Here is a 27,861-nt window from a genome sequence, read left to right on the forward strand (position 1 = left end):
TCAGTGCTTCAGTCTTTATGGGTAATGGTAACAGTAGTACATTATCCAAACGGACGCGCGCGTCGTGTCACGTGACGGGGTTGCGCAGTGACGTCAATCTGACATGGAGCCAGTGCTGGTGGCGGACGTTTGTTCAACCGGTTGAGATGGAGCAAAGTTTATTTTAACGACGGGAATATGACCTCAGATCCCGTCAAAACTGAGATCTAGAAACATTTCCCGTGATCATAAGACGGTAAGATGTAAGCGACACACGCGTTTAGAGGATAACATGGAGGAAAAACAGCCGTGTTTTGATAACGCGCTAGCTTGTTTGACCGGTGACTGACTGACCGACCGTTAGACTGTGTGGCTGATGATGGTTTTGACAGCTGTTTGATTAGTGAGCGTAATTAATAACGTGAAACGAATAAAAAGTGTCCATTATCGGTTTCAAAAAGATATATGCATTTAATTGATTTGTAAACATTCGTTTTTGTTGCTGCGACACCGTCAGTCAGAAACGCCACGTGACGTCACTTCTGTAATGCGCTCGTTAGTTCTGTGACAGTACCATCATCATAATAACACAGTATAAAAGTACCATCTGATACCATGGTACTGATATTTAACGTACCACGATATTTGTATGCTACACAAAGCTAAGGTTACTTCTAGGAATACAATGGAACTGTTATATAATTTCTGTGGTATATGTCAAAGTACCTTGATATTACCATGTTATATCATCTCTGTAAGTTACCGTGGTAAAACCACAGTGCTTTTGTTAGTGTATGAAATGTATTTTTATACAAAACTGTTAAGGCAAGACACCACAGGGTATAATGGTAACGGATAGCACCACACTTAATTATTCACGCTACATTAAAACTATTGTTATATGTTACAAGGTTTAAATATGTATATCATACTTTATCTAATTAAATGTGCACTAATTAGCATACATTTCCAGAATGGATATCTTGAGTATTGGATAAAGCCATGTTCAAAATTCGTTGATATATTAGAGGTTTTTATCTCTATTTTTATCACTCAATAAATAAGAAAATGCAGTCAACACTAAGAAAAAAAATACATTTTCACCTTGTTCTATGAATAAAATGTCATATAAACCAGTTCAATGATACAAACGCAAATGGACAATGTGTATTAAAATAAATACTGGAAGCAAAATAGCCCAAAATTGACCCGTGCATGAAAAATACATTGTAGTGTCTTACCTTAAAAGTAAAACCACAGTTCACAACAGCATATGCTTAAAAATCTTCATAACTTTTAATGTGGCTAACTAATCTCTGACAGCGTGCAGATGTGAGCTTTTAATGCGCTTGGAGGCATTAAAGATGGTTTAGACTGAGGAATATCAAACCTGTTATAATGAGTAATAGGAATGGACAACTTTTTATGTTCTTATTGGAGTTTGACAGCCTCAGTAGTACCCATTAGCTTTCACTGTATCGGAAAGAGCAGAAAGAACATTTTCTTTTTGTTTTAAATAGATTAAAGAAGGTCATACAGGTTTGGATTTGAAAACGACGTGTGGATGAGTAAATAATGACAGGCCAGTGAAAATCAAGCCTTAATCTCGGGTTTATCAGGACTTTCTCTCAGTGGAGAGACCGATTCCCTGTAGTGACTGAGAAACGTGGTCTGTCCTTGGAGTTGCATCATCTGTAATCTGCCAAGGATTACCGGAGACTTCTGGAGGCTTCGGCTGTGAGATTAGCTGTTACCGCAGGGAGGTGTTGAAGACATACATCACACACCATTACTAAACGACACACAGCACTGATCAGGGGTCAGGTGTGTCTATACTGTGCATTTACTGACAGATCAGCCAGAAAAAAAAAATACATTTTAGAAAGAGAGTGGGTGTTTTGTTGAGATAGTCAACATGAAAGCGTATCCAGTTTCGCTTAGAAATGTGACACATTACAGAAGGAAAATGGCTTGCGAATGTTGTATTATGACCTTTTCCACTATTTACTACCGTCTCAGTTGACATGTTTTTGTTATAATGAGACTTAACCCAATTAATTAATCGATTTACAGTATTCAGACACCAGATATAATTTTTGATATTTTTTACTAGTGTGTGCAGGATACTATAGTTTATGAATGCAAGTGAGGAGAGCAAAATAAAGTAAACTGTGACATATTATACCCAAATATTCTTCATACAGTGACTACCAGTCAAATTTATTAAAAACTATTTGGGATCAAAATGTATCCAGACACTTTGAGCTGATCATGTTTTGCTGAAGTGTGTTTTCTTTAATTGCTAATGCTCTTTTTACACACAGACTGAACAAAATGAAGCATTGCTAGGTGATTGGTTGAGCTAATTGTGTAGTTAAATTTAACAGCTGACAGATATTCAACATAATTCATGTGTGAGACAGTCTAACAGAAGGACGGACAAAACCAGTCAAATATCAACTGAGTTCTGCTCATATTTTATTACCATTTTCTAAACTATAGCGAATAAACGGTGATAATGTGAGGAATCTTGAAGGTGTTTGAATACATGTTGGTTTGACTGTATATGCTTATTTGTTTATTTCAGATTTGAGCCACAATAAGTGCTTTTAATGGCCGCGTCATGAAGTCTCAACTTCAGATAACAGGTGAGCTAAAGTGATGATCTCTGTTTTGTAATTGCAAGACTTCACAATTGTAATTCGCTTTCATTTTGAGGTGTCATTGTTTTAAGATCTTCTTTTTAATGTCTTCAGATGAATACTTTGAATAGATCTGTGATTACATTTGTTGTCTTTGGTTAGTTCTGTCCGCTAAGCTGCGGGACAGTAAGAAGAATTGGTTTGGGCCGAGTCCTTACGTGGAGGTGTGTGTGGACGGCCAGTCCAAGAAGACGGAGAAATGCACCAACACTCACAGTCCCAAATGGAAACAGTCTCTCACTGTGTAAGAGAGAAATATGTGCTAAAACGAGTGACTGTTGCGTTACAGAGCTGATCCAGAATCAGTGTTTATTATTGTTACATTGTTTGGTTACACTTTACAATTCCGTTTGTTAACATTAGTTAAATACATTAGTTAACTAACAGTGAAAAATAATGTTAATTTCAACATTATACAAAATATCAGTTAACATTATTTAATGGACTTCAGCTAAAGTGAACTAACAATGAATAGTTATATTTTTTATTAACTAACATAAACAAAGAGTACTAAATAACAAATGCATTGCTCATTGTTAGTTAATATTAGCTAATGCATAAACTAACGTTAACTAATTGGACCTAATTGTAAAGTGTTGCCTATTGTTCTGATCTTTCTCTCCAGACTAAAAGTGTATGTAGTTATTCATATAACTACATTATTAAAGAGTAATGACAATTGCAGTCAGTGATATTCTAGTATTTTTAATATACCATTATAGTATTTATTCATAATTTTATAAGTTAATAATATGTTTTAGTCATTTTTTTATATACTTTCATTTTTATTTTTTCGTGTTTTTTAACAAATTCTATTTAGCTTTAGATTTATTAGATTGTTTTTATTTTATTTTAGTACTTTAACAAACTTTTTTTTCAGTTAGTTGCCAAGTGTTTTTCATCTAATATTTATATATTATTTATATCTTGACTGCTCGCTCAGTGCACTTGAGATTTTATAGATCATAATACATGATTTATTGATACATTAAAGTGTAGTGATTTTTTTTCTTCTTATTTGGTTTGTCTTATATATTCTCATTATTTTATTTTAAATAAAATGCATAGAAATATGGCCAGATTATTGAATGTTAGCAGTTGAATTATAGAATATAAAAGTTTTAAGTCGGCTTTATTTCAGTAATTTTTAATAGTTTTAGTGAACAGTAACATCACTGCTCTGTTGATCATATTCCCTGCAGGATCGTCAGCCCTTTCAGCAAGTTAATCTTCCGTGTTTGGAGTCACCAGACACTTAAAGCCGACATTTTGCTGGGCTTGGCCACTCTGGAGGTCAGCGAGACCTTAAAAGCCAACAATATGAAGAGTGAGTTTCCATGTTCTTCACTTTGTGAATCTCATTATTCAGAGTCAGGCCTGTTTAGTGTGTGTGTGTGTGTGTGTGTCTCTGTGTCTGTGTGTGTGTGTGCACTCAAGAGTTTGATAAAGAGAGAAGCAGGTGAACTGACTCATAGTATCAAACAAAGGGTTATTTCAGAGACTTTGGTCATGTGAGCATCATGTGACCGCTCACCGCTGATGTGAATTATAGAACTGAAGATTGAGTTGAGGGTGTTGATTATCCTGGTTACCATTTTCTTTTCCTGTGACCTGAAGTGATGCTGTGAGCTTGCTAAGTGAAGCCAATCTACCTTTCCAGGTCATCTGTGAACATGACTTACTGGTTTTAAGCTTTAAAAGCTTATATTTAATCTGCTTGATATTGCACTTTTGGTAAAACATGCTACCAAGCCGTAATGATGTTGGTTTATTTGATAAATCATTTCAGTCAATTGAATTGACTTGGTCTGAACGAGTCATTTGTGAAACAAGAATCCGGTTACACTTTATTTTAAGGTGTCATTGTTACAGTGTAATTATTTATTTAAGTATTGAGTAATATTAAGCAACTACATGTACTTACTAAAAGTTAGGGTAGGATTAGGATTTGGTTGAGGGGTTACTTGCATGTAATTATGCATAATGTACTGTTAATACTATGGTAAGTACATGTAATGTAACAAGGACACTGTAAAATAAAGTGTTTAATAAGCAATGAAAAAGCCATGGTCAAAAAGTGTTGGCATCAGGGTACTGCTTTTATGCGCTGTTAATATACATTTTTCAGTTCTGTAAGTAGTGTTATGTTGAAGATCATGTGTGTGTGTCTCAGTTTGTGAGGTTGTGCAGACGTTGCAGTTGAGTTCAGACAGAGTGCGATCGGAGGTGGTTGGAGAGATCTCGGTGTGTCTGGATGGACTGCAGATGGACCCCGAGAGTTTTGCTTCAGAGGAACAAAAGCACAGTGAGACTTTCTTTTTCTCTGATGTTTTTCAGCAACGGTTGAGAGATTTAGATTCTTTGTAGAGCTGCATCATTAAGCGGTAAAAGATGGCGATCTCGATTTAAACACCCACGCGATCTCATTCCTAAATGGCAACGATTCGCTTGTTTCTAATAAACCTTTGACAAAATCACACCGGAACATTCAGATCTAATAATAATAATTCATTACATTTATATAGCGCTTTTCTTGGCACTCAGATCTGCGTTGGTGTTGCCACTGATCCAAAGAGCAGTTTTTCATGAATAGGTACAGTTATTTCTGTGTTACAAATATTCATATTATCATAGAAGTAATGGGATAAGTTTATAGTTCGGATATAAACACTGATGTCTACTGAAGCGATCAAAATTGAATAAATCACCTTTTGAAAGTAACATGGCACTTCAAATAAGGTGGTGACAAGTGACTGTTTAAAATATATTTGTCATTTAATCAAGAGATTCGTTAAAAAACACGCTGATTCATCCAGTAATGAAAAAAGTTAATTCTTTATGAGTGAGTCATTGAATAATTTATTCAAAATGAATTTTTTTTTATTATAAATAATTCATTCAGATTAAATAAACATTTTAAATAGACTGCAGCAATTAACATTTTGTCAGAACCTCTAAAAAAAAATTACGTTATTTCGTTTAGTTTTCTGCTCAGAATCTTGATCTCTGTTTGAAACACGCACATAAAAGTGACTCAGTTTATCCAGAGTCGTGCAGCTCTAATTCTTTGCTGTTAAAAATGTAGATTTGTGTAATGTTGTTGTTTCTCTGCAATCACAGATTCGGCTGTAAATGGAGAATCCATACAGAACGGGGATGTAGCAGGGAGGTAAAATAAAGATTACTCGACTCGACTGTGCAGTTTATGAAGGAATATTACCACACTATGTGCAGAAAGAGTGATAAATCTTTCTTTGCTTTTGTTTGAATTCTTGATTAAATTAGTTCTCAAGGGAAATATCTTGATTGCTCACTCAGTGCACTTGGCATTTTATAGATCATCATAATACAGGATTTATTAATACATAACAGTAGAGTAAAACATTTTCCTTCTTTAGTTTATATACTCATTTATATAAACTCATTATTTTTGGTTTAAATAATATGCATTAAAATATGGCCATATTATTGAATGTTACCAGTTGATTTGTGGAATATACATTTAAAAATAAAAAAATGTAATGTACTTTTAGCCAATTTCCTTTATATAATGAATGACACCTATTGATGTTAAACAGATATTGTATAAGTTGAAAATCACACTTTGCGATAAGGTTTCATTTGTTAACATTAGTTAACATGAAATAACAATGAACAGTACTTCTAAAGCATTTATCTTGGCTAATGTTAATATCAACATTTAATAATACATTTTTAAGATCTGCTAACATTAGCTAATACACAGTGAACTAACATGAATATGAACATTTTATTAAGTAACATAAACAAAGGTTAATAAATGCCGTCATGATCGTGTTAGTTAATGCATTAACTAAAGTTAACAAATGAGACCTTATTGTAAAGTGTTACTGTTTTTGCTTTGCTATTTATTTTACGCTAATTGAATTTTGATCGTTGTCTCTGTTTGTTGTTGGTTTAGTCGAGATTCTTCCCCATCCAGTGACATCACTGATGAAGCGCCACTGCCCAATGGTCATGCAGTGGGAAGTGCTGAGTCTTCCTCTCCATCCGCAGGGGCTCTGAGACCACCGCGTCCATCTCGACCTCAGCGACCGCCTCCTGCCTCGACACACAAACACACTTCCTCCACAGGTAGAGAACCTCATCAATAGGGGTGTAACAATATAGTGTCACATGTGTGATGCTATTTTAAAGTCTCCTACAACATGTTTACATGCATCCAAGGTCAAAAAACACATTAATTTTCTCATAATATACACTGAAGCATCAGCTTTTTTATCACAGTGTCTGAAACGGTTGGATAAAGGATCCAGTCTCTCTAAACCCCACCTTTCCGTGAGCGGACTCTGCTCTGATTGGTCAGATGGCCCAGTCTGTTGTGATTGATCTGCTCTGATTGGTCAGATGGCCCAGTTTGTTATGATTGGTTGATTGCTTAAAGCGCGGGTCAGCATAGAAATTGTTCACGGGGATTGTTCAATGAAGACCACATTTGTTTCAAACCTTACCTAGGTTTGTAACAGGAAGTGACATTGGAATTATTATCGACTTGTTTCATGCCCTTCAGAATAAAAAAAACAGACAGAAACTCCATTTATCTGCACTTTGATCTTTAAGGGTGCTTTCACATCTGTAGTTCGGTTCATTTGGTCCGGACCAAGGGCGAAAAATTATACTTTGTAGCATTTTTCAGGCGTTTTGGTTCCTTTTCACACCACACTGATCACTCTGGTCCAAATCAGTTTATAAGTTGATAAAACGAACCAAAATGCAGTCACGTGACAACATCCACATCACTCGTTGGCCAGATGCGTCTTGAACGCATTTCCATAATTGCATTTCGATTGGTCAGAATTAACGTGCGGGAAAATTCCAACAGAACTCCCGGAAGTAAACAAAGAGGAGGAAAATCCGACAGACAACACGCTGCTGTTTACTATGGAGAGACGACTGCGTGGGCTGAATGTATCCCTGGTCATATTTTATTATATAGTTTGTCTACACCACTTTAGACAGACAATAATATTTGAGAAAGAAGGGAGGATGTGGTTCGAAAGTAACGTTAATAATTTCTATCAGGCTCCGCACCTCCTCACAACTCCAAGTTTGTCCGCGAGCTGCCATGATTTAACTGTCAACAAACTTTTCTCCTCATCCCATAATGCACAGCGCAGCTGACTACGGCAACTGGTTTAGTCCAAAAATGCACAGTTGGTTCTGTTCGAGGTCGGATCACGTTCTCACCACAAACGAACCGCTCCAGAGTTCGTTTCAAGGCGTACCAAGACCTCCTCACGCTTGTTTGGTCCGCTTTTGGTGCGCACCCGAGTGCGATTGCCGCATTCACACCTGCCCAAACGAACCGCACCAATGAGGAAAACAAACTCTAGTGCGATTCAACCGAACTAAATGAGGCAGGTGTGAAAGCACCCTAAAACTTTGCAGACCTGTTACATTCACAAACAGCTGTAGTACACACTACATGAAAGGTCCTATCTGAAAAATACCTATAAATACCTATTGGTTTTTTTACCTACCTATAATTTTTTTTATACCTATTGTTTTTTTTTAGCATCCTCTGCTGGCTCTACTCCCACACACGGCAGCAGAGCTCCCAGCCCGGAGGCGTCTCCACGAGTGTGTGTGAACGGAGAAACGGAGAGTCAGGGGTCAAGCTCAGGTTCAGGGTCAAATCAGGCCCCCAGTGCCAGTCCAACACCACCCGTAGCTTCGCTAATCAATAGCACCCCTCTTCCTCCTGGGTATGTGATACCAAAAACCTTTCTACTTTTTTAAGTTTAGATTTTCTAATTGACTTGTTTTGTTAAGCTCACAGTGACAGAAATGTTCTCATATGTTGCCACTAATAAGAGCTTATGCTCTCCTGTTGCGTGTCAGAATGAATAAATGAATGTAAATAAAGACACTTTATAATAATAATAATAAGCCTGTATGGATTTAGTCTGATATGTTTAATGGAATTTCTTTTTGTATGGTGTAGCTGGGAGCAGAGAATCGATCAGAACGGCCGCGTTTACTATGTGGATCATATTGAGAAAAGAACCACATGGGAAAGACCAGAACCGCTACCACCGGGGTAACCACTGATGCAGACATGCTTTTATGTAAAGCAGAAAATGTCAGGAAAAGCTCACTGATTTTAGTCATTATGCCCCTTTACTTAGTGAAGTTTGACAAGCTCCCAAACTTTCAAGAGCATCTGAAAACGGCATTTAAGCTGGTTTTTGATTAATATATATATTTTTTGGTAACACTTTACAATAAGGTTCATTAGTTAACATTAGTTAATGTATTAACTAACAATGAGCAATACATTTGTTACTACAGGTGAAACTCGAAAAATTAGAATATCGTGCAAAAGTTTGTTTATTTCAGTAATTCAACTTAAAAGGTGAAACTAATATATAGACTCATTACATGCAAAGTGAGATATTTCAAGCCTTTATTTGTTATCATTTTGATGATTATGGCTTATAGCATATGAAATCCCCCCCCCCCCCCCAAATTCAAAATCTCAAAATGTTTAAAATGTTCATAATCTGTAAGCCATAATTATCAAAATTATAACAAATAAAGGCTTGAAATATCTCAACTTGCATGTAATTTTCTATATAATACATTAGTTTCACCTTTTAAGTTGAATTACTTAAATAAATGAAATTTTGCACGATATTCTAATTTTTCGAGTTTCACCTGTATAATAGTTAGGCCTAATCTTTGTTGATGTTAGTTAATAAAAATACAGCTGTTCATTGTTTGTTCATGCTAGTTCACAGTGCATTAACTAATGTTAACAAACACAACCTTTGATTTTAATAATGTATTAGTTAATATTAATTTCAACATTTACTTAGATTGCTATTACTAATCTTTGTTCATGTTAATGTTAATGTTAACTAATGGACTTTATTGTAAAGTGTTTCTGACTTTTGACTAGTACTAATAATAATAATACTTATTATTATTTGTTTGTTGTTGTTGGTATCAGAAATCATCCAAGGTCAAATGTGTAAATGTCCTTAATGAGCAGTTGTTTAGAGAATTGTGTGTGTTTGTGTGGTAGTTGGGAGCGTCGCTTGGACCCGATGGGCCGTGTGTACTATGTGGATCATATAATCAGAACCACCACATGGCAAAGACCCACACTAGAGTCGGTCCGAAACTACGAGGAGTGGCAGAACCAGCGCAGTCAGCTGCAGGGAGCCATGCACCGCTTCAACCAGAGATTCATCTATGGGGTGAGTAAACATGTCAAAGATAATGTACTTCAACTTTTTTCAAGCAATTGTAAATGAAAAAAAGATGCCAGGATTTCCTCTATGACCCGAGCTGAGGGTTTTTCATCCGTCCTTATTCCTCCTGTCTGCTTATCTCTTCAGCAGCAGGAACAGCTTGTGCCTGCAGCTAATAAAGAGTTTGACCCTCTGGGTCCTCTGCCGGCGGGATGGGGTGAGTCATTCTTATACTGCAGAAAGAGGAAATCACGTTTTCCTCTCATAATAGAGTGGCTCACACTGTCTTTTCTTGAGCGCATCATCCTTGACTTTCTACTTGTGTGTTGTTTGGCTCACAGAGAAACGGACAGACAGTAATAGGAGGATGTATTTTGTTCATCATCCTACAAGATCCACGCAATGGGAGGATCCTCGCACACAAGGGTGGGACACAATCAAAAATCACAACCACAGCCACTTATTTTAGTATTTTTCGTTTTTTATTGGAGCCGCACGATTAGTCGTCAAAAGATAGCGATCTCGATTCAAAAACCCACGCGATCTTATCTCTAAATGACAGTGATTCGCCTCTGTCTATTAAACCTTTGACAAAATCATACCGGAGCATGTTTAGATATGAAACGGCTTCACAAACAGTCTTTTCTACCACACAGTATAAAAGTTTATATTTCAGATATAAATACAGATATAAATAGAACAGATAAACATATATAAATAGAGCAAATCACCTTTTGAAAGTAACACGGCGCTTCAAAAAACGATTGTATCGATTACATAGTTACACCAGTAGGTGGCGGCAAGTGACTGTTAAAAATTTATTTGTCATTGAATCATTCACTCAAACCTATTTACAAAAATGTAGCAATGAGACTGCAGCAATTAATATTTTGTAAGAACCTCTAGTAATTTACATGTTATTTTATGTAGTTGTCTGTTCAGAATCGTGGGAGAATCAAGATCTCAATTTGAAACAAAAAAAATGTGATTCTCAATTCATCCACAATCGTGAAGCTCTATTTTTCTTAATTCATATTTCGGTTTAGCTGTTATTTTTATGTTTTCAGTTTTTAATTTTAGTATTTTTGTTTTTGATATGTGCTTTTGTCATTTTTATATCACTATTTTTGTTTTAATTAATTTTTATTTCAGTTTTAGTTTTTTTTTAGTTTAGTTATTTTAGTTAGTTTTTATCAGTTCCTCGTCTTAAAACTATTTCAGTTTTCAACATTTCCAATTTTCATTCAGTTAATTTTTTCATTTAATATTTATATTAAATTTTTTATTTCAGCTTTTTTTTTTTATCAACAAAAATGTTTTAATAGTTTTGGTTAACGACAATAACCCTGAACACCGCTAAATTGCCTCCCTTCTATATGATTTTATTATTTGATGTAAAACATAAATGAATGAAATGTTTTTGTTTGTCAGGTTGTTGAATGAGAAGCCTTTGCCGGAGGGTTGGGAGATGAGGTTTACGGTGGATGGGATTCCCTATTTCGTCGATCACAACAGGAAAACGACGACATATATCGACCCTCGTACAGGAAAATCCTCCCTGTAAGCCCTTTTAATAGCTTAATATATGAAGAGAAGGTCTTTTGTGACCTCCTCTGTCCCTGTGTTTGCAGATGTTCCTAATGAAAGCATAGACAGTGTTGTTCCTGTCTTAGGATACAAATATGTTCACTTTGAAATAGAAATGTTACATAAGTCAAATGCGGTTTAATGCAATTAAAAGTTAAATGTTTCATGTTGTTTTTAAACGATATTGTCTGGTTCTGGTGTGGTTTTACAGTCTGTTTCTGTCTTTGTGAACCTGCAGTGAGAACGGCCCTCAGATCACATACGTACGAGACTTTAAAGCCAAAGTGCACTATTTCCGCTTCTGGTGTCAGGTAAGACCGAGTGACTTCAGTTACAAACTCTATTTTTTAGTCGCTTTGACACTAAATCTTCAGAAAATGATCTGGATTTTGTTAAAAACCTGCTACTGTTCTTTCATTAGGGTTCTAAATGTTTCATTCAAATTTTGTATTACTTCGGTTTAATCAGCAAAACACACCATAATGATTGAACACAACAGGATAAATGTTGTCATTTTAATTATTAGTAATTCAATAGCAGACAATGCAAGAAACTTGTTGCAGTAATGTCAGTGAAGATTGTTTAAAAATGTGATTTGTTTTTAAATAATGTAATATAATTAATTTTCATATTATATAGGGCAATATTTGCACATGTGATTGATTGATTTAAATCATCCTTTTGTCCATAGCAACTAGCAATGCCTCAGCACATTAAGATCCACGTCAGTCGCAAAACACTGTTCGAGGACTCATTTCAACAGGTGAATTACATTTTTAATATTTGACATGTCAAGTATGGTTTACGTGTGTCATCATGTGGCATGTAGAAAGAAGTTAAATATTTGTAATTTGATCTGTTTAGATTATGAGTTGCCATCCGCAAGATCTGAGACGGAGATTGTGGATTATTTTCCCAGGGGAGGAGGGTCTTGATTATGGAGGCGTGGCGAGGTATATTACATAAATTACAGGAAGTGATGACTTGAGTTGATGTATGCGCACACGCACAGTAATGTTGTGTGTTTCTGTCATAGGGAATGGTTCTTCCTGCTCTCCCACGAGGTCTTGAACCCCATGTACTGTCTGTTTGAATATGCCGGCAAAGACAACTACTGCCTGCAGATTAACCCAGCGTCCTCCATCAACCCCGACCACCTCAAGTACTTCAAGTTCATTGGCCGGTTCATTGCAATGGTATGACGCTTGAGTCATGTTGATGACCAACTAACTAATGCCTGTACTGGACAGACTGACGGATCATAGTTTGGAATTCAGTTAAAATTTCTGAATATTATTTGTGCGTTCTCTCTCTCTCTCATAGGCTCTGTTTCATGGAAAGTTCATAGACACAGGCTTCTCTTTGCCCTTTTATAAGCGCATCCTGAATAAACCTCTGGCTCTGAAAGACCTGGAGTCCATCGATCCGGAGTTTTACAACTCGCTCATCTGGATCAAGTGAGTGAGGATGAGTTGAATGAGTTACAGAGATGATAAGAAACATGAGTAAGGGCTTGGGGATTAAAACTGTGAAAATAAGGGATAGGAGTCAGGGCTCCAGACTAACTTTTTTTATTAGGAGCGCTGTAGCCCCTGACTTAAAATTTTAGGAGCGCAAGCAGAAAATTTAGGGGCACACCTTAAATCACCTTGCAATGCAATTATTCACATTTTCCCCCAAAATAATTGTATTACTGACAAATGCTTTGATAATAAATAGCCTTAATGTACAGAAATTACAATGTGCAGTTTTATTTTAAGTTCACAGGGCTCCAGACTAACATTTGAGGGCAGCAGCACTAAGTTCTACAGAAAGTATTTGGTAGCACTGTGGGATGACAAAGCACTGAGCTTAATTTGAGGTGTATAGATAAAGTTAACTTTAATTATTATCATTCATAATGTCTTAATATTAATTCAAAAGCATGAGTGACAAAATAGATATTAGGGAGTGAAAATAGCCAATAAGCGTCCTCTGCAGCTATGTTTACAATAGTAATTTAATCTTTAATCTTTTTTTTTTTTTAAATAAGTGTGAGTTTTCCTACTTATTTAAACTTTTAGTTTTATAAATAGGTACAATCTTTAAAGGATGAACAAAAAATGTTTTGGTCAACACATTAAAAATAACATTTAAATATGATATTATAGCTTTGAAGTGCTGGAAAAAGATGTGTAGGCTACTGTTATAACCACAGTATACCATAGTTACAGTAAGTGTAACTACATTAAATCCAAGGTGAATGTTGCTGATCTGTGGACCTAAAGCCTTTTATAACTTGTTCGTTCATGGCACGATGTTTCTCCTGGTTTCCACGTCAGTGCTGTTTGATCGGATATGGTTTATAACAGAGAATTCTGCGTCAAATCAGAATGCTTCTCACTGGATCTCGCAGCAATGTTATTAATTCTGTCGCGAACTCAATGGATTTCTTCACTGGATCTCCACGATGTAACCGTTTCGCGTGATCGAGATCCGCCCGCGACTGGCGAGAGAAGCTCTGCGCTGTCTATTATTGGTTCTAACTATTAAACTGTCTGTGAAGCAGAAATGAGTAGCGCAGCGCAGTTTTTTCCCGCTTTCATTTTGTTTTGATTTATTAACATGTCACGGCATACTCTATACTTGAGGCTGAGATGTGTCTAACTAGCGTATTGTGTTTAAACTGCGAAGTGCCTGCACTGTCGGCACATTTCGTTTTCCCCGCAGTTCTGGGGTAGCGACTGCAACATTCGCAGCTCATGGAGTTCGTCACCTTACAGTACCTCAACCAGCTGAATTATTGCAGACAGTCTTCCCGAAAATAGTGGGTTCAGGCCTTTATCACCTTACAAACCTCTGACTCTGAATCATCATCCGACTGTGTCTGTCTGTGACATTGATATTTGTCTCCGTCTCCTTTCCACGGACGTTTACGCGCGCTCGATTATATCTAGTACCCTCCCCCTCCACACATTAGCCAGTTACAGTGGCCATTCCCTATTCTTCTCACACTCATTGGCCTGCCACACATTCCGGATTCATTGACGCGCCCCTTCCACGTTTAATGTAAAAAAAAAAAAAAAAAAAAATTTACTGGTCGCACATGTGCGACTGGATGTAAAAATTCAGTCGCACACTCTCAAATTTTGGTCGCAAAATGCGACCATTTGGTCGCAGTCTGGAGCCCTGTGAGTTATAAGGAAATTAACAATCCCAGTGACTGACGGGATTCTTTACGAAACAAAAACAGTGCTGTTTGTGATAATGTGTTTTTGTATGTAATTTGACAATGGTTGGAGATAATGATGTTTTTTCTATAGGGATAATAATATAGAGGAATGTTGCTTGGAGATGTTTTTCTCGGTGGATAAGGAGATTCTGGGAGAGGTCACCACTCATGAACTCAAACCTGATGGAGGAAACATTCAGGTGACCGAGGAAAATAAAGAGGAGTATATCAGGTAGGAAATATCATTCATAGTGCACAGATGAATTATAATATATAAATAATAATTTAATATATCGTACCTCGAATCTCCAAAAATGCTACTTTTCAGAAAATGGAAAAAAATATATATAATTGAACTGCATTGCCAAAGTTTATATTATGGTCAGACATTTGCATGAGTCCTTATATTACTAACATTTTACCAGCGAATTTCTGAGAATTTTAGGACGTGTTTTGTCAATCATTAGAACAGCCGTATCTGAGTTAGTAAGTGCATTGTGTTACGTTTTCATCAACTTACGGGTTATAATGTTTACTATGTGGCCACTCAGTTTTTTCTGTCATTTGTCCAAAATCTCATGTTATTAAAGATGAAGTGCTACACACACGCTATTTAAGGCAGTATTGGCAATGACTCAACAACAATCTTCTCCTCTCCTCAAATACATAAAACATTAGACTATCTATGCAAACAAACTCCAAACTGCGTGCATAGTAATGATTTTGGAGATACGACCCAACAGTGACTATATATATCAAAATATTGTTAGCCATTAGGACTGTAAACATATCTAATGAAAATTCAAAATATTGATGTGGTATTGATTAATTTTCTCTCTTCTTCAGCATATTTTGAAAATTATTTTCAAATAAGTAACTATTTTGCACCAAAGTAATCAAAATAATTTCAGATTGCATTGCATTGCATCATTTTGTAAATAATCTTTGCGCTAGAGATGCACCGATTGATCGGCTGGTGACCGGAATTGGCCGATTTTCACGTGATCGGCCGTGACCGGCGACCGGCCGGTCAGTCTGACAAATGCCGATTTTATGCCGGTCAAATGCACTCGGGCGCCACATGATTAACATCGCGCAACATCAGCATCACACATGCACACGGAACAGACATGTAGAAAACTTTGTGAATTACGTCCGTTCAGACCGCAAGCGCAGATTTTTTTTCGCCGTGCATGTTAATCAATGAGTGCATTCACAACGGGAGCAGGAGCAGCGCGTGAGCGTCAAGCAGGAGCGTCGCGAGCAGTGAAGCGCGTGTTTCGGCGCCGAGTCTATTTGCTGCACTGCTCATGCTCAATTAAAGGGAAAGCACACTTTTGATGGACAAAATAGCCTAAATAGGGTTTCACAAAAAAAGTGCCCAAAATGCACAGAATTTGTGTGTTTTAACAAGAACTGGAGTAGGCTATGTCAGAAAAGAAAACGAAGACTAATATTTATAGAAAATGTACCCATTTAAACTTGTTTCATTATTCAGTGTGTACAAGTGATTGCAATAGGCCTGTGTGTGTGTGCTTTGAGAAATATCTTTATACTGCAAGGCTATATTTGTTTTATTTATATATTATTTTATTGCCATTCCCTGTTTTCATACAGACGGTTAGTTTGCATATAGAAAAAAATTATTGGATATTGAATGTGAAAAGGAAATGGTTCTTCCATAACACTGCACTTTAGATGTGTGTGAATTACCCACACCTGGAGTAATTTATATAGTTCTATTTTATAGCGCTTATCTGTTAAAAAAAATATGTACTATGCAAATTGTAAAATGTTCTATTACAGAAAAGATATAAAATAAATATTTGTGTGTGCTGTAAAGTGGTTAGAAAAAATGAAATCGGAATCGGCTAAAATCAGTATCGGCAGGTCAAACTTAATGCAAAATCGGAAATCGGAATCGGCCCAGAAAATTGTAATCGGTGCATCTCTACTTTGCGCAGAGCAAATCTAATATCAGTGACTATTAATTAATAATGATGAAATCAACTGTGTGGCAGGTTGGTTGCTGAGTGGAGGTTGTCCAGAGGGGTTGAGGAACAAACTCAGGCGTTCCTCGAGGGCTTTAATGAGGTCTTGCCACAGCAGTACCTGCAATACTTTGATGCCAAGGAACTGGAGGTACAAACTACAACTCATAATGTTCAAAGGCTTTTTTTGTGAATCATAGATAGCCGATAGGCACATTTAATCATTTAGCAGACGCTTTTATCCAAAGCGACTTACAAATGAAGAGAGCAATAGAAGCAATTAAACTAACAATAGGACAACAATATGCAAGTGCTGTGACCCTTCCCAGTTTAGTCTAACGCAGTATATGTCATTTAAAATACATAGAAAGAAAAGAGAGTGTTTGTATTAATGGATCAAGTGTTGCCAAAAAAAGATGCATCTTCAGCAGTTTCTTGAAAATGGCACAGGACGATAGATCAGGAATTTGTTACGTTTTTTTAACTGGACGTTAAAACTTTGAAACAAAGTTTAAAACCCTTGACTACATGTCGGGTGAGCAGGCAGTCTTTAGCTGTTGTTTGGGACGTCATGGTGCATTATAGTTTAATACAAATGTGATTTGACCATATGCATCTCTGACCTCCAAATGCCACAAGAAAGATGCATTTGACTGTTTTTAGTGTTGAGACTCATGTTATTATCAGGTCTAAATAAGGCCACAGTTTCTCTACATGTCTTCTGTATATTCTGATCCTGTAATTGTGGTGTAGGTGATGTTGTGTGGGATGCAGGAGATCGATCTGGGTGACTGGCAGAGGAACACTATCTACAGACACTACGCTCGCAGCAGCAAACAGATCGTCTGGTTCTGGCAGGTTAGATCTCACAATATAACACTAATCAAATCAAACCCACATGATCATAAATGTGGAGATGCTGCCATATTGGTGTCGGTGTTCCATCGCCTGTTGTCTGTCTGTGTTTAGTTTGTGAAGGAGATCGACAATGAGAAGCGGATGCGACTCCTGCAGTTTGTAACCGGCACATGCCGACTACCTGTCGGGGGATTCGCTGATCTTATGGGTAAGGGTCAAAGTTTGACAGTGTCATGCCAAACCACAGATGATATATTAAAATACAAATTCTGTTGTGAACAAGGTTATTATAGTACTAAATCCAAAAACATAAAAATACATGTTCATTACAAACATTATAGACACATACCATGGTTTTAATTTGTGTACAATTTTCTGAAAACTCAAAGATGTTTAATTAATAAAAAAGTGATAAAATAAGTAAATGATGATGAAATGTGATTTTTTTTTTCTTTTCTCATTTGATCTTTTGTTCAAATCTGAATTTGAATATATAGTGTAATATATGAAGATTTCAGATGCAAACACGATGTCCGTCTGACATTTTTTTCTTTTAAATTAAATTATTTTATTTTTATATTTAGGTTCAGTAATTTTACTTTAATGGCAATTGAAAGGTTATTAGGCAATTATTGAAATGCCTTGTTTTCAAAAATGTCACTAGTCAGTTCATTGGTATTTAACAAAATTGATTGTCCACGTGAAAACCCGTCCGTCTGGTTTCGCTTGTCGTGGGTGGAATGGAGCTGTTCTTTCTGTCAGGGTTGCAGGAGCACACGAAACACTGTTGTGTTCACATGCTACTCACGAAATCCTGTCATTGCCACTGCAACTATAGGGGCTTTCACACCAGGTAGTTCTAGGAACTCAGTTCTGGGAACTAGCCACCAGGGTGTTTCCCGGAGAACTAATGGTTCCCTTAGGAACATTTTCCTGGTTGCATTCGCACCGCCAATAGGAACTGTGAAGTGACGTAAGCCGTGCTTTTTGTTGTGACTTTCATTTCTCCGTGTTCATTAGTTTACAATCCGTCTAATACGTTATTAGAACTTTTATACATAGAAAGTAGACAGTATATGAGAATATGATATTTCCTGTAGCTCAAACAGTAGGGCGTTGGTGCTTGCAACGCCAAGGTCATGGGTTCGATTCCCAGGGAAAGCAAGAACTGACAAGAATGCAAATGTGTACCTTGAAATGCAATGCAAGTCCCTTTGGATAAAAGCGTCTGCCAAATGCATAAATGTAAATATAAACATAAATATGAAAAATTATTAGTGTTTGCTGTATTGTTGATGTCCAGTGTTGTTTATTTTAGTTTTGTTTTATTTATTTAGAGAAACAGGGACAGCGTACAATAAATATTAACCTCAAGGGGAGAGATGCATAGTACCAGGTTTTCCACCCGTAGTCTCTGGGCAGGCTGATGTTATAATAAAATACATAATACTTCATACATACATGAATAATGAAATTTACATTGACCAAAAAAAAAAAAAAAAAAAAAAAAAAATCAAGTCTTCACATGCACAACATCCGGGTGCAAATTTGATTTGACAAGAGCCATTTAAAGCCATTTGTTGCTGAGCACAAATATATAATCATGTTTGGCTTAGTCCCCTCAAAGTGGCGTTGGATTTTCTCCTTAGCGTAAAGGTTGAGAGGTCCATCTATCACTGTTTTACATGTTCGTAGAGTTAGTTTGTGGAGTAAAAATATGGCTTTTTTTTTTTTTTTTTTTTAAATGGTGGGTTCTGGTGTTTCGAGGACGTTTCGAGCCAATCAGCGCTCACTAACGTCACTGGAAGTTCCTATAGTGCTGGTTTAGACCCGACTCTGCAGTAGGACCTAAATTAGTTCCTCCAAAAGGAGTTCCTAGAACTAAAATCGTTCCTAGTTCCTGTGGTGCGAACACGCCAAAATCCGGGAACTTCCACCAATAGTTCTAGGAACTATGAAAAGGTTCACGGTCTTAGAATGGTCTTAGGGTGCTTTCACACCTGCCTCATTTAGTTCGGTTGAATCGCACATTTTTGGACTAAACCAGTTGCCGTAGTCAGCTGCGCTGCACTTTAAGCATGGCAGCTCGCGGACAAACTTGGAGATGTGAGGAGGTGCGGAGCCTGATAGAAATTTGGTCTGATGACTATATTAGGTCCCAACTGTCAAAAACCTAGCCTAGAAATCTAGACGCACCCTAGCGGCAGCAAAATGTATTTTGCAGCCAGGGTAGTCTAGCAACTCTCCATTGACTTTCGAGCTGTAAAAACCTAAATTGGGTCTGGCCAATCACGTCGTGTATAGAGTAGGCGGGGCGGGCTTAACATAATGACGACAGAGTTGTGACGGTTCCCTGCTACTTGAAAACAAAGAAGAGTTGCTGCTTCTGGCGAACAGTCTTTCGAATCGGCTTTGGCCGCGACTCTGGAGGACTTGGAGTTAGGTTTTTCTTTGAGAAAAGAGCAAAGAACGGCACTTAAGTCATTCTTAAAAAAAGGAAGATGTGTTCTAGGGCTGGGCGATATGGAGCAAAAAATATATCTCGATATATTTTGCTATATCTCGATATACGATATATATCTCGATATCTTTACAGGAAAAATAACCCCCCAAAAACTACTGCAAAAACAAATATGCCAAATACTACAAAGTCTTTTTTTTATTGAAGTGCAAATAGGTAGGCAGTTCATGTAGGAACAAAGTGTTTCTGCGACATTAAAAAAAAAAAAAAAAATCCCTGTATACAAAAATAATAATTTAACTGTAAAATAAAGGAAGAAATAATACATATTGCACTATTTTTAATAAACCTGTATATAAATATCATTACTAATTTTGGCAAATAAATTTAAAAAATGCCATATATCCCCCAAAAACTGCACAACTGTAGAGTAAAACATTAATTTAAAAAAATGTTATAAAAATGCGTCTAAAAACTGACATGATTGTTACAAAATCACACTGTCTTAGGCCTCTGGAGAACTCAGAACAACTGCTAGCATAAAGTTTAAGGTAAAGATAACTGCCATTAAATTACAGTATCTTACTACTATGCAATTAGATAAACTGTTCATTCATTACATCACTTTACCTCTGTCTTTATCCTCTTCTCTTCTTTTTTGCACTGTATCTATAGCAGAATAGGTAGGCTAACGCTAATTTATAATGTGTCATGTAAATTCGGCCATCCGTCACAATCAGGAAACTTTCACCGTGTCTAGACCTGGCGCGAGCTGCCAGGCCCGTTTCTACAGGGGAGCATGTTAAGTGTGAGTGATGTAAACTAAGCACTTGTAAATTAAGCGCCCTCAAACAAAAGCAATGCGGCGAGAGGCGACGCTACACAAAAAATTACCAACAACAACTGATCGCGCGCGCGCGCTGTTTCGGACGCACTTCAAGCACTCGCTGGGCGGGGAAAGATTGATGTGACTTGGTTGAATGAGACAACACGCGAGGGGAGGGGGAACAAAAGCAAGCAGGCAGAGGACGGCAACGGCGAGCACAGCACATAGAAGGCAAACAAGCAAAGTGGCGAAATCAGAATTAAATATAAACAATATATCGATATATACGATATGTCAAAATCCATATCGAGTTTAAAAAATATCTCGATATATCGTAAATATCGAGATATCGCCCACCCCTAATGTGTTCGTAGTTTTGCCGGCCAGATATGGCAAAAGTTGAATCTATCAACTAACGTCAGCTCCGCTGTTATGAAAACGCTCTGGTTGGTTGAAGCGCTGTCCTATTGTGTGCAGAGGGAATCTGAAAGACAGCCGTTTTGTCTTTTTGTCAATCCCCTCGGATTGAGCCGTGTCTATGGAGATTTGCCAGACCTAACATCTTAATGTAGGTCTGGCTTGCCAGGCTATCAAAAACCCACAAGAACAGCGAAATCTTTGCTTTGTTTAGCAACACGGCATAGTGAGAATGTTTATGATGAGAACTTGTAGGCTTTACAGATGCTCACAGAAAACAATTTTAAAGAGAGAAAGGGCACAACATTACCTGATGGATCGTTGGTAATTTTTTTGGATGATGAGCATGTCACTGTTTAGCAACATTAATGCACGCCTCCTGAAATGACTTTAGAGGATGATTTAGAGGCTTTTGGTGGCAAGTGGCATTTAGAGGTTTCTGCCAACGAACCCGTTTTTCTGAATGGGCTGAGGATTTAGCGAGTTTAAAGCTAAAGTATTTGATGAGCGAATACTATGTGCGGAGGGCATTCGCTCAATATCATTATCTCATTATTGACGGAGGTGGCGTCTAGTGGCTTTTGCTTTTGAAGTCTTCATATACAGTCATTTGAAAAACATCAGTCAGTTAACACACCTGTGTGAAGTTGGCAAAATAGTCTTAATGGTTTGTGCTGGTTTGTACATTTTTTTGCTTGTGCTTCTTCAGTTTTTTAGATATTAAAATAATATTTATAGGTCATTCTTAAGTCACTCAGCTTCTCATATGCTCCAAATTCACCCAAAATAGGCTCAATCTTTTGTGCCTTTATGTGTGATTGGAAACCAGGGTTTCCCAAACTGGGTTTTTGAGGAAACTGTAGGGGGTTTGTGATTGAAATGCCTTAACTTGTTGGTTTAAAATGCAATTCCAGTCCTTTCTATTGCACTTTAAAGAATGATTATTGATCAGCATGAATGTTTTATTCCTGTAGGGAGCAATGGGCCGCAGAAGTTCTGTATTGAGAAAGTGGGAAAGGAAAACTGGCTGCCGAGGAGCCACACATGGTAAGATCAGAAATCAAATTTCATTATCATAATGTACAGTATTCAGGCCTGTTCTCACTAATTAGTTTTGTGCAATAAAGCAGCAGATACAATCTGTATTGCATCAATGCACATAAATGACCAGTGTGCAATTCATTCACTTCACAATCAAGATTAAGTCATTTACTATCCTCAAGCTAAAAATATAGCATTCTTATAGGTAATAATACAGTCAAACCAAACTTTATTCAGACACCTTCAACATTTCTCACATTATCACCGTTTATTCGAATGGTTTTAAGATATGAGCAGAACTCAGTTGATATTTGACTGGTTTTGTCCGTCCTTCTGTTAGACTGTCTCACACATGAATTATGTTGAATATCTGTCAGCTGTTAAATTTAACTACACAATTAGATAATACCAGTTTAGCTCAACCAATCACCAAGCAATGCTTCATTTTGTTCAGTCTGTGTGTAAAAAGAGCATTAGCAATTAAGGCGAGACACGACGGACAAAACCAGTCAAATATCAACTGAGTTCTGGTCATATCTTAAAACCATTTTCTAAACTATAGCATATGTTCAGATCTATCTACTGAAAATATATGCAAAATCGTGCATATTTAATGAGATAATGCCTAATTTGCATAATTAAGCATATAAATTTCTAAAACTTGTAATACATTTTTTTATATACTTGTGTAAGTAATCAACAGAGGAAGTTTCATGGTGATGTTTATTATTTAAAAATGTTACCCTATTCACCTGTAGTGTCTCCTCGCTTACATAAATGAACTATAGTGTCCTGACCTCCACTAGTAAAAACATATCAAAAATTATATTTCAATTTTGAATAATTTTTGGTTCGACTGTAAATAACCAGTGTGCAATTCATTCACTTCACAATCAAGATTAAATCATTTACTATCTTCAAGCTAAAAATATAGCATTCTTATAATATATACAACTAGAGATGCACCGATTGATCGGCTGGTGACCGGAATTGGCCGATTTTCACGTGATCGGCCATGACCGGCCGGTTAGTCTGACATATGCCGGTCAAATGCACCCGACATGATTAACATCGCACAACATCAGCATCACACATGCAAACGGAACGCAATAGGAAACCTCGTGAATTACGGCCGTTTCACACCGCAAGTGTGAGCGGCGCATGAGCAGCGCGTATTTTTTTCGCCGTGCATGTTAATCAACGAGTGCATTCACACCGCGAGCAGGAGCGGCGCGTGAGCAGCCGTGAAGCGTGGGTTTCGGCGACGAGTCTATTTTTGCTGCTGCTCACGCTCAATTAAAGTGAAAGCACACTTTTGATGGACAAAATAAGTATTAATTCGCACAAAAAGTGCCCAAAATGCACAGAATTTGCATGTGTGTTTTAACAAGAAGTAGGGTATGTCAGAAAATAATATTTATAGAAAATTTACCCATTTAAACTTGTTTTTATTATTCAGTTTGGGTAAAAAAATACTATATGGTGTTAAAAATATGGTGTTAAAAATAAAAAAATGAGTAAACTAGTCTAATTTTACTAATTTTTTTGTAAATTTGGAGTGCTGTCAGTACAGAGAACAACGACAAAAATCGGTGTTGCCTACACCGTGTTATCCTCTTTTTAAAATTTGCACCCTGTTGACTTCAATGGGGCAATAGTTAAACCTGCTTTTAGCCTCTTAACATCCTTGATGTGTCATTACAAGTGCACAGGTCATGTGAGTGATTCCTTCAGAGTGAACACGAGTGAATCTGACTGCAGTAGATGTGAAAGATATTAAAGGTGCCGTAGAATGGATTATTTTATTATTTTATAATGTTTCCTGGGGTGCCCTTATAATGTTAGTATGTTTTTTAGATCAAAATTTGTTATAATTTAGAAATAAAAGGCATATTTCCTAGCCTGATTTCATTCCCTGGATTGAACACTCTGTTTGAGGGGGCGTGTCTGCTGTGAGACTTCAGTGTTGTTGCCCACTGCTGTGATTGGCTGACATGCTTGCATATGAAATATCTGGCATTACATGTAGAGCTATCTGGAAAACTTTTACTATTACAGCTTTTATACGTTTTTACTATTACAGCTATCGGGATTAACGAATCATGAGAAGTTTTTTAAGTATTTAGATCTATTCCCATCACATAAAAGGTTGCAGTGATGAGCATTGAGCAGATGACAGCCTGTTGATCGCGTGAATGAAGATCTTATCACTGCAACGCGATCTACTGATGCATAAACAGTGTTGAACGACTTTGAGAGAAAGATTATCTGTCTGAACTTGAACAATTACACATCAGAAATTCACATAACCCACTGGTTCTTCAGAGGCTCGGATGAAGGAGCTAAAAAAATATTTTTGTGTTCATTTGAACATCCAAACACTGAGCAACTGCCATGCTTCGTTCGCTCGTTTGCAAGCCACGATGTCTCTCGAGGAAAAAACAATATCGCGCTGGATCTAGATAACACAGTGTAAATTATTGTTAATAAAATCACTACTTACCGCTTGCGGGAATATAACGTTAGTTGAAATTGCCCCCTTCGTCCGTTTGAGACGCCAAGAGAAGCCTGGCTGCTTGATATTGTTCCAGGTTAGAAAAACAGTCCGTGGTGAAATGGGCAGAGCAACTAACAACTTCGAATTAAACTGTAGCGGTATCAGATTATAGATAAATTATAGATAGATCTGCCATTTTCCCTATGATCCTCCTCCTGCTTGTTTCTTCACCTGCAGAACTTCTGATGATTCGGCTGTGCAGTTTCGCCTGGCACTGAGCATGGGCTGGCATATGCAAATTTTTAGAGGCGTACATATTAATGATCCCGACTGTTGCGTCACAGTTGGTGTTATGTGGAGATTCGCCTGTTTTTCAGGGGTGTTTTTCAAAAATGAGATTTAAATAAGAAAGGGAAAACTATGGTGTTTGAGACTCACTGTATGTCATGTCCATGTACTGAACTCTTGTTATTTAACTATGCCAAGATAAATTCAATTTCACATTCTAGGGCACCTTTAATAAAAATGATGTTTATTCAGCCAGCGCTCATACCTGTATTTTCTTCCTGTTTTCGGTTGAAGTCCACAGTAGTCGATTGTCGAGTTCGGGCGCATGATCGTACGTACTAAACCTATGCGCGTGAACTCGACAATCGACTACTGTGGACTTCAGCCGAAAACAGGAAGAAAATACAGGTATGAGCGCTGGCTGAATAAACATCATTTTTATTCATATCTTTCACATCTACTGCAGTCAGATTCACTCGTGTTCACTCTGAAGGAATCACTCACATGACCTGTGCACTTGTAATGACACATCAAGGATGTTAAGAGGCTAAAAGCAGGTTTAAAACTTGCCCCATTGAAGTCAACAGGGTGCAAATTTTAAAAAGAGGATAACACGGTGTAGGCAACACCGATTTCTGTCGTTGTTCTCTGTACTGACAGCACTCCAAATTTACAAAAAATGAGCTCAATGTTAAAATTGACCGGAGTTCTCCTTTAATTTTAATTCACTTTTAATTTCCCATACCAGGAGTAATTTATATAGTTCCATTTTATAGCGATTATCTGTTCCAAAATTTTCTATGCAAAATTATCTATTAAAGACAAGATAGAAAATAAATATTTGTGTGTGCTGTAAAGGGGTTAGAAAAAATGAAATCGGAATCGGTTAAAATCGGTATATCGGCAGATCAAACTCAATGAAAAATCGGAAATCGGAATTATATTATAATCGGTGCATCTCTATATAAAACACAAGTTTGACAGTGTTTATGTTATTGTCGCCCCCCCTCCCCCCCCCCAGCTTCAACCGTCTGGATCTGCCGCCCTATAAGAGCTACGAGCAGTTGAAGGAGAAGCTGCTGTTTGCCATTGAGGAGACTGAAGGCTTCGGTCAAGAGTGATGCATGCGCACGACATCGCCTTCATGACACCTTACCATGACGACACACATCAGCTTTCTCCATCATATCAAGAGCTGCCGCCGCCGCCGCTGCTGTAAAACCAGGAATGAGTGATAAACAGTGTTTGGTTGAAAGGAAATCTGCTTCCATTTCCCGTTTTCTGATTTACGCTGCCTTACTCAATGATCATTGGCCAGACATCGGCTCACTCTATGCACACTGTGATCCTCCACCGAATAACGACTGCCGCTCGTCTCTACTCCAGCAATGCACACGCAACAGACTCCGATGTTTATCTTTTCCTCTGCGACTTGAAGTGTGAGTTTGCATGGTGTGTGTCTGAGTGAGTGAGTCTCTTCTGTTGCGTGTGCATGCGAGGAGGAGTTCGTGCAAGCTACACTTTCATTACTTTTTTATTGCCAGTGCACAATTGCACCTGAATCCTTTTTTTAGACGTGGTAAACACCAGTTAAAAAGAAAGGTTTGCACTTTATTAGTGAAAAAATTAGTAATATTTCATCTCAGAATCTTAGAAATTAGAAATATTGCATGAAGAAAAAGTGAGACGTGCAATTTTTTTAGTCTTTACACCTCATAATTGACTTGTAATGCAGGAAAATCTCATTCTTATTGCTGTAACACTTGCTGTTTATGTTTTTTTTTTATGCAAAATATATTTTGAAGTGAGCTGTGACCTGGAAATGCCTACATTGAGAGTATGTATATGCATGTGTGGTTGGGTTCACATACAGCAATAGTCCCATCAAACCATCTAATAATTTCATCCTCATACGCCACTATTAAATATTCACTTTCCTACCAATCATGAGTTCACAATCCACACGACTAATGTCATATAGCTGATTTTAGTGTGGTCAAATTCACACCTAGTCTTTTATATCTTTAAAAAAAAAATGACGTTGTTCACCAAAATCACTAATTTCGTGCAAAAATGTGCTTTATTTTGGAAAAGAATAAAGTGTGTTTGTGTCGTAGAGACGTTATGCCGAAGATTTAGTCCCTGACCTCATGGATATTCTGTGCGTTTCAAAGACTTTACTTCTTATTCATATGCAAAACACAAAACCAGGACTGTAAATACTAATGTACAAAGAATAACTTATGATCATAACAGATTTAGAGGGAGGATTTGAACAAGCAAAGCAGTTTTTCTGTGTTCACTTTAGCACAGATTCATCTTTTCTTTTCCAGAACATGATTTTGATTTATTTACACAGTAGTTGTTCTCCTCAGTAAATCATCAGAAACAGACTCTTCTATACAGGGCACTTTATACCAGATCGTTTGGGTTATAATTAACTGACAAATAAAGGTCAAGGTTCATGTTTCATGTCTTAAAGCATTTTGTAGCTCTGAATATGTAAAGGCTGACCTCTTTATTTTCTTAACACTGTACATCATGTATTGATTAGCCTGCTATCTATAACACATTAACATTGAGTCAAGCTGTGTTTAATGATTTGGATTATATTTATTTTTCTTAAGTGAATGTGTACAGTTGAATGATTAATATAAAGATACCAATTTATTCTCAGCTGAAGAAATAAAAAAAAAATAAAAAAAAATGCGTTGCTTCTTTTCTTCTTAGGTAATCTATACGGTTTAACATGATATAGAACTAAATAA

General features: G+C 37.1%; 1 protein-coding gene across 2 annotated transcripts; it reads left to right on the top strand.

The window, feature by feature from the left end:
• The first annotated feature begins 76 nt into the window (after positions 1-76).
• On the top strand, positions 77-27,773 carry itcha (itchy E3 ubiquitin protein ligase a). 2 transcript variants are annotated; one of them, XM_079883586.1, is made up of 24 exons: positions 77-235; positions 2,567-2,627; positions 2,784-2,925; positions 3,884-4,008; positions 4,855-4,986; positions 5,802-5,850; positions 6,622-6,794; positions 8,236-8,425; positions 8,665-8,760; positions 9,748-9,922; positions 10,064-10,133; positions 10,258-10,342; positions 11,348-11,476; positions 11,742-11,814; positions 12,195-12,266; positions 12,368-12,456; positions 12,540-12,699; positions 12,827-12,960; positions 14,806-14,946; positions 16,736-16,856; positions 17,459-17,563; positions 17,675-17,771; positions 22,242-22,314; positions 26,115-27,773. In XM_079883586.1, the coding sequence occupies exons 2-24, from the start codon at positions 2,603-2,605 to the stop codon at positions 26,212-26,214; spliced, it is 2,556 nt and encodes an 851-aa protein (XP_079739712.1). In that variant the 5' UTR covers positions 77-235; positions 2,567-2,602; the 3' UTR covers positions 26,215-27,773. The 2 variants fall into 2 exon arrangements, with proteins under 2 accessions (XP_079739712.1, XP_079739713.1); XM_079883587.1 differs by having other exon boundaries at positions 83-235; positions 10,067-10,133.
• Positions 27,774-27,861: the final 88 nt, after the last annotated feature.

The sequence above is a fragment of the Squalius cephalus genome, assembly GCF_949319135.1.
Source record: "Squalius cephalus genome assembly, chromosome: 10".
Lineage (NCBI taxonomy): Eukaryota > Metazoa > Chordata > Actinopteri > Cypriniformes > Leuciscidae > Squalius > Squalius cephalus.

Bases quoted from the DNA above. Each gene is read 5' to 3' on its own strand.
- itcha (XM_079883586.1), top strand. From the start codon at position 2,603: ATGAAGTCTCAACTTCAGATAACAG. The intron at 5,851-6,621 runs GTAAAATAAAGA...TTGTTGGTTTAG, and splicing joins AACGGGGATGTAGCAGGGAG to TCGAGATTCTTCCCCATCCA. The intron at 9,923-10,063 runs GTGAGTAAACAT...TTATCTCTTCAG, and splicing joins ACCAGAGATTCATCTATGGG to CAGCAGGAACAGCTTGTGCC.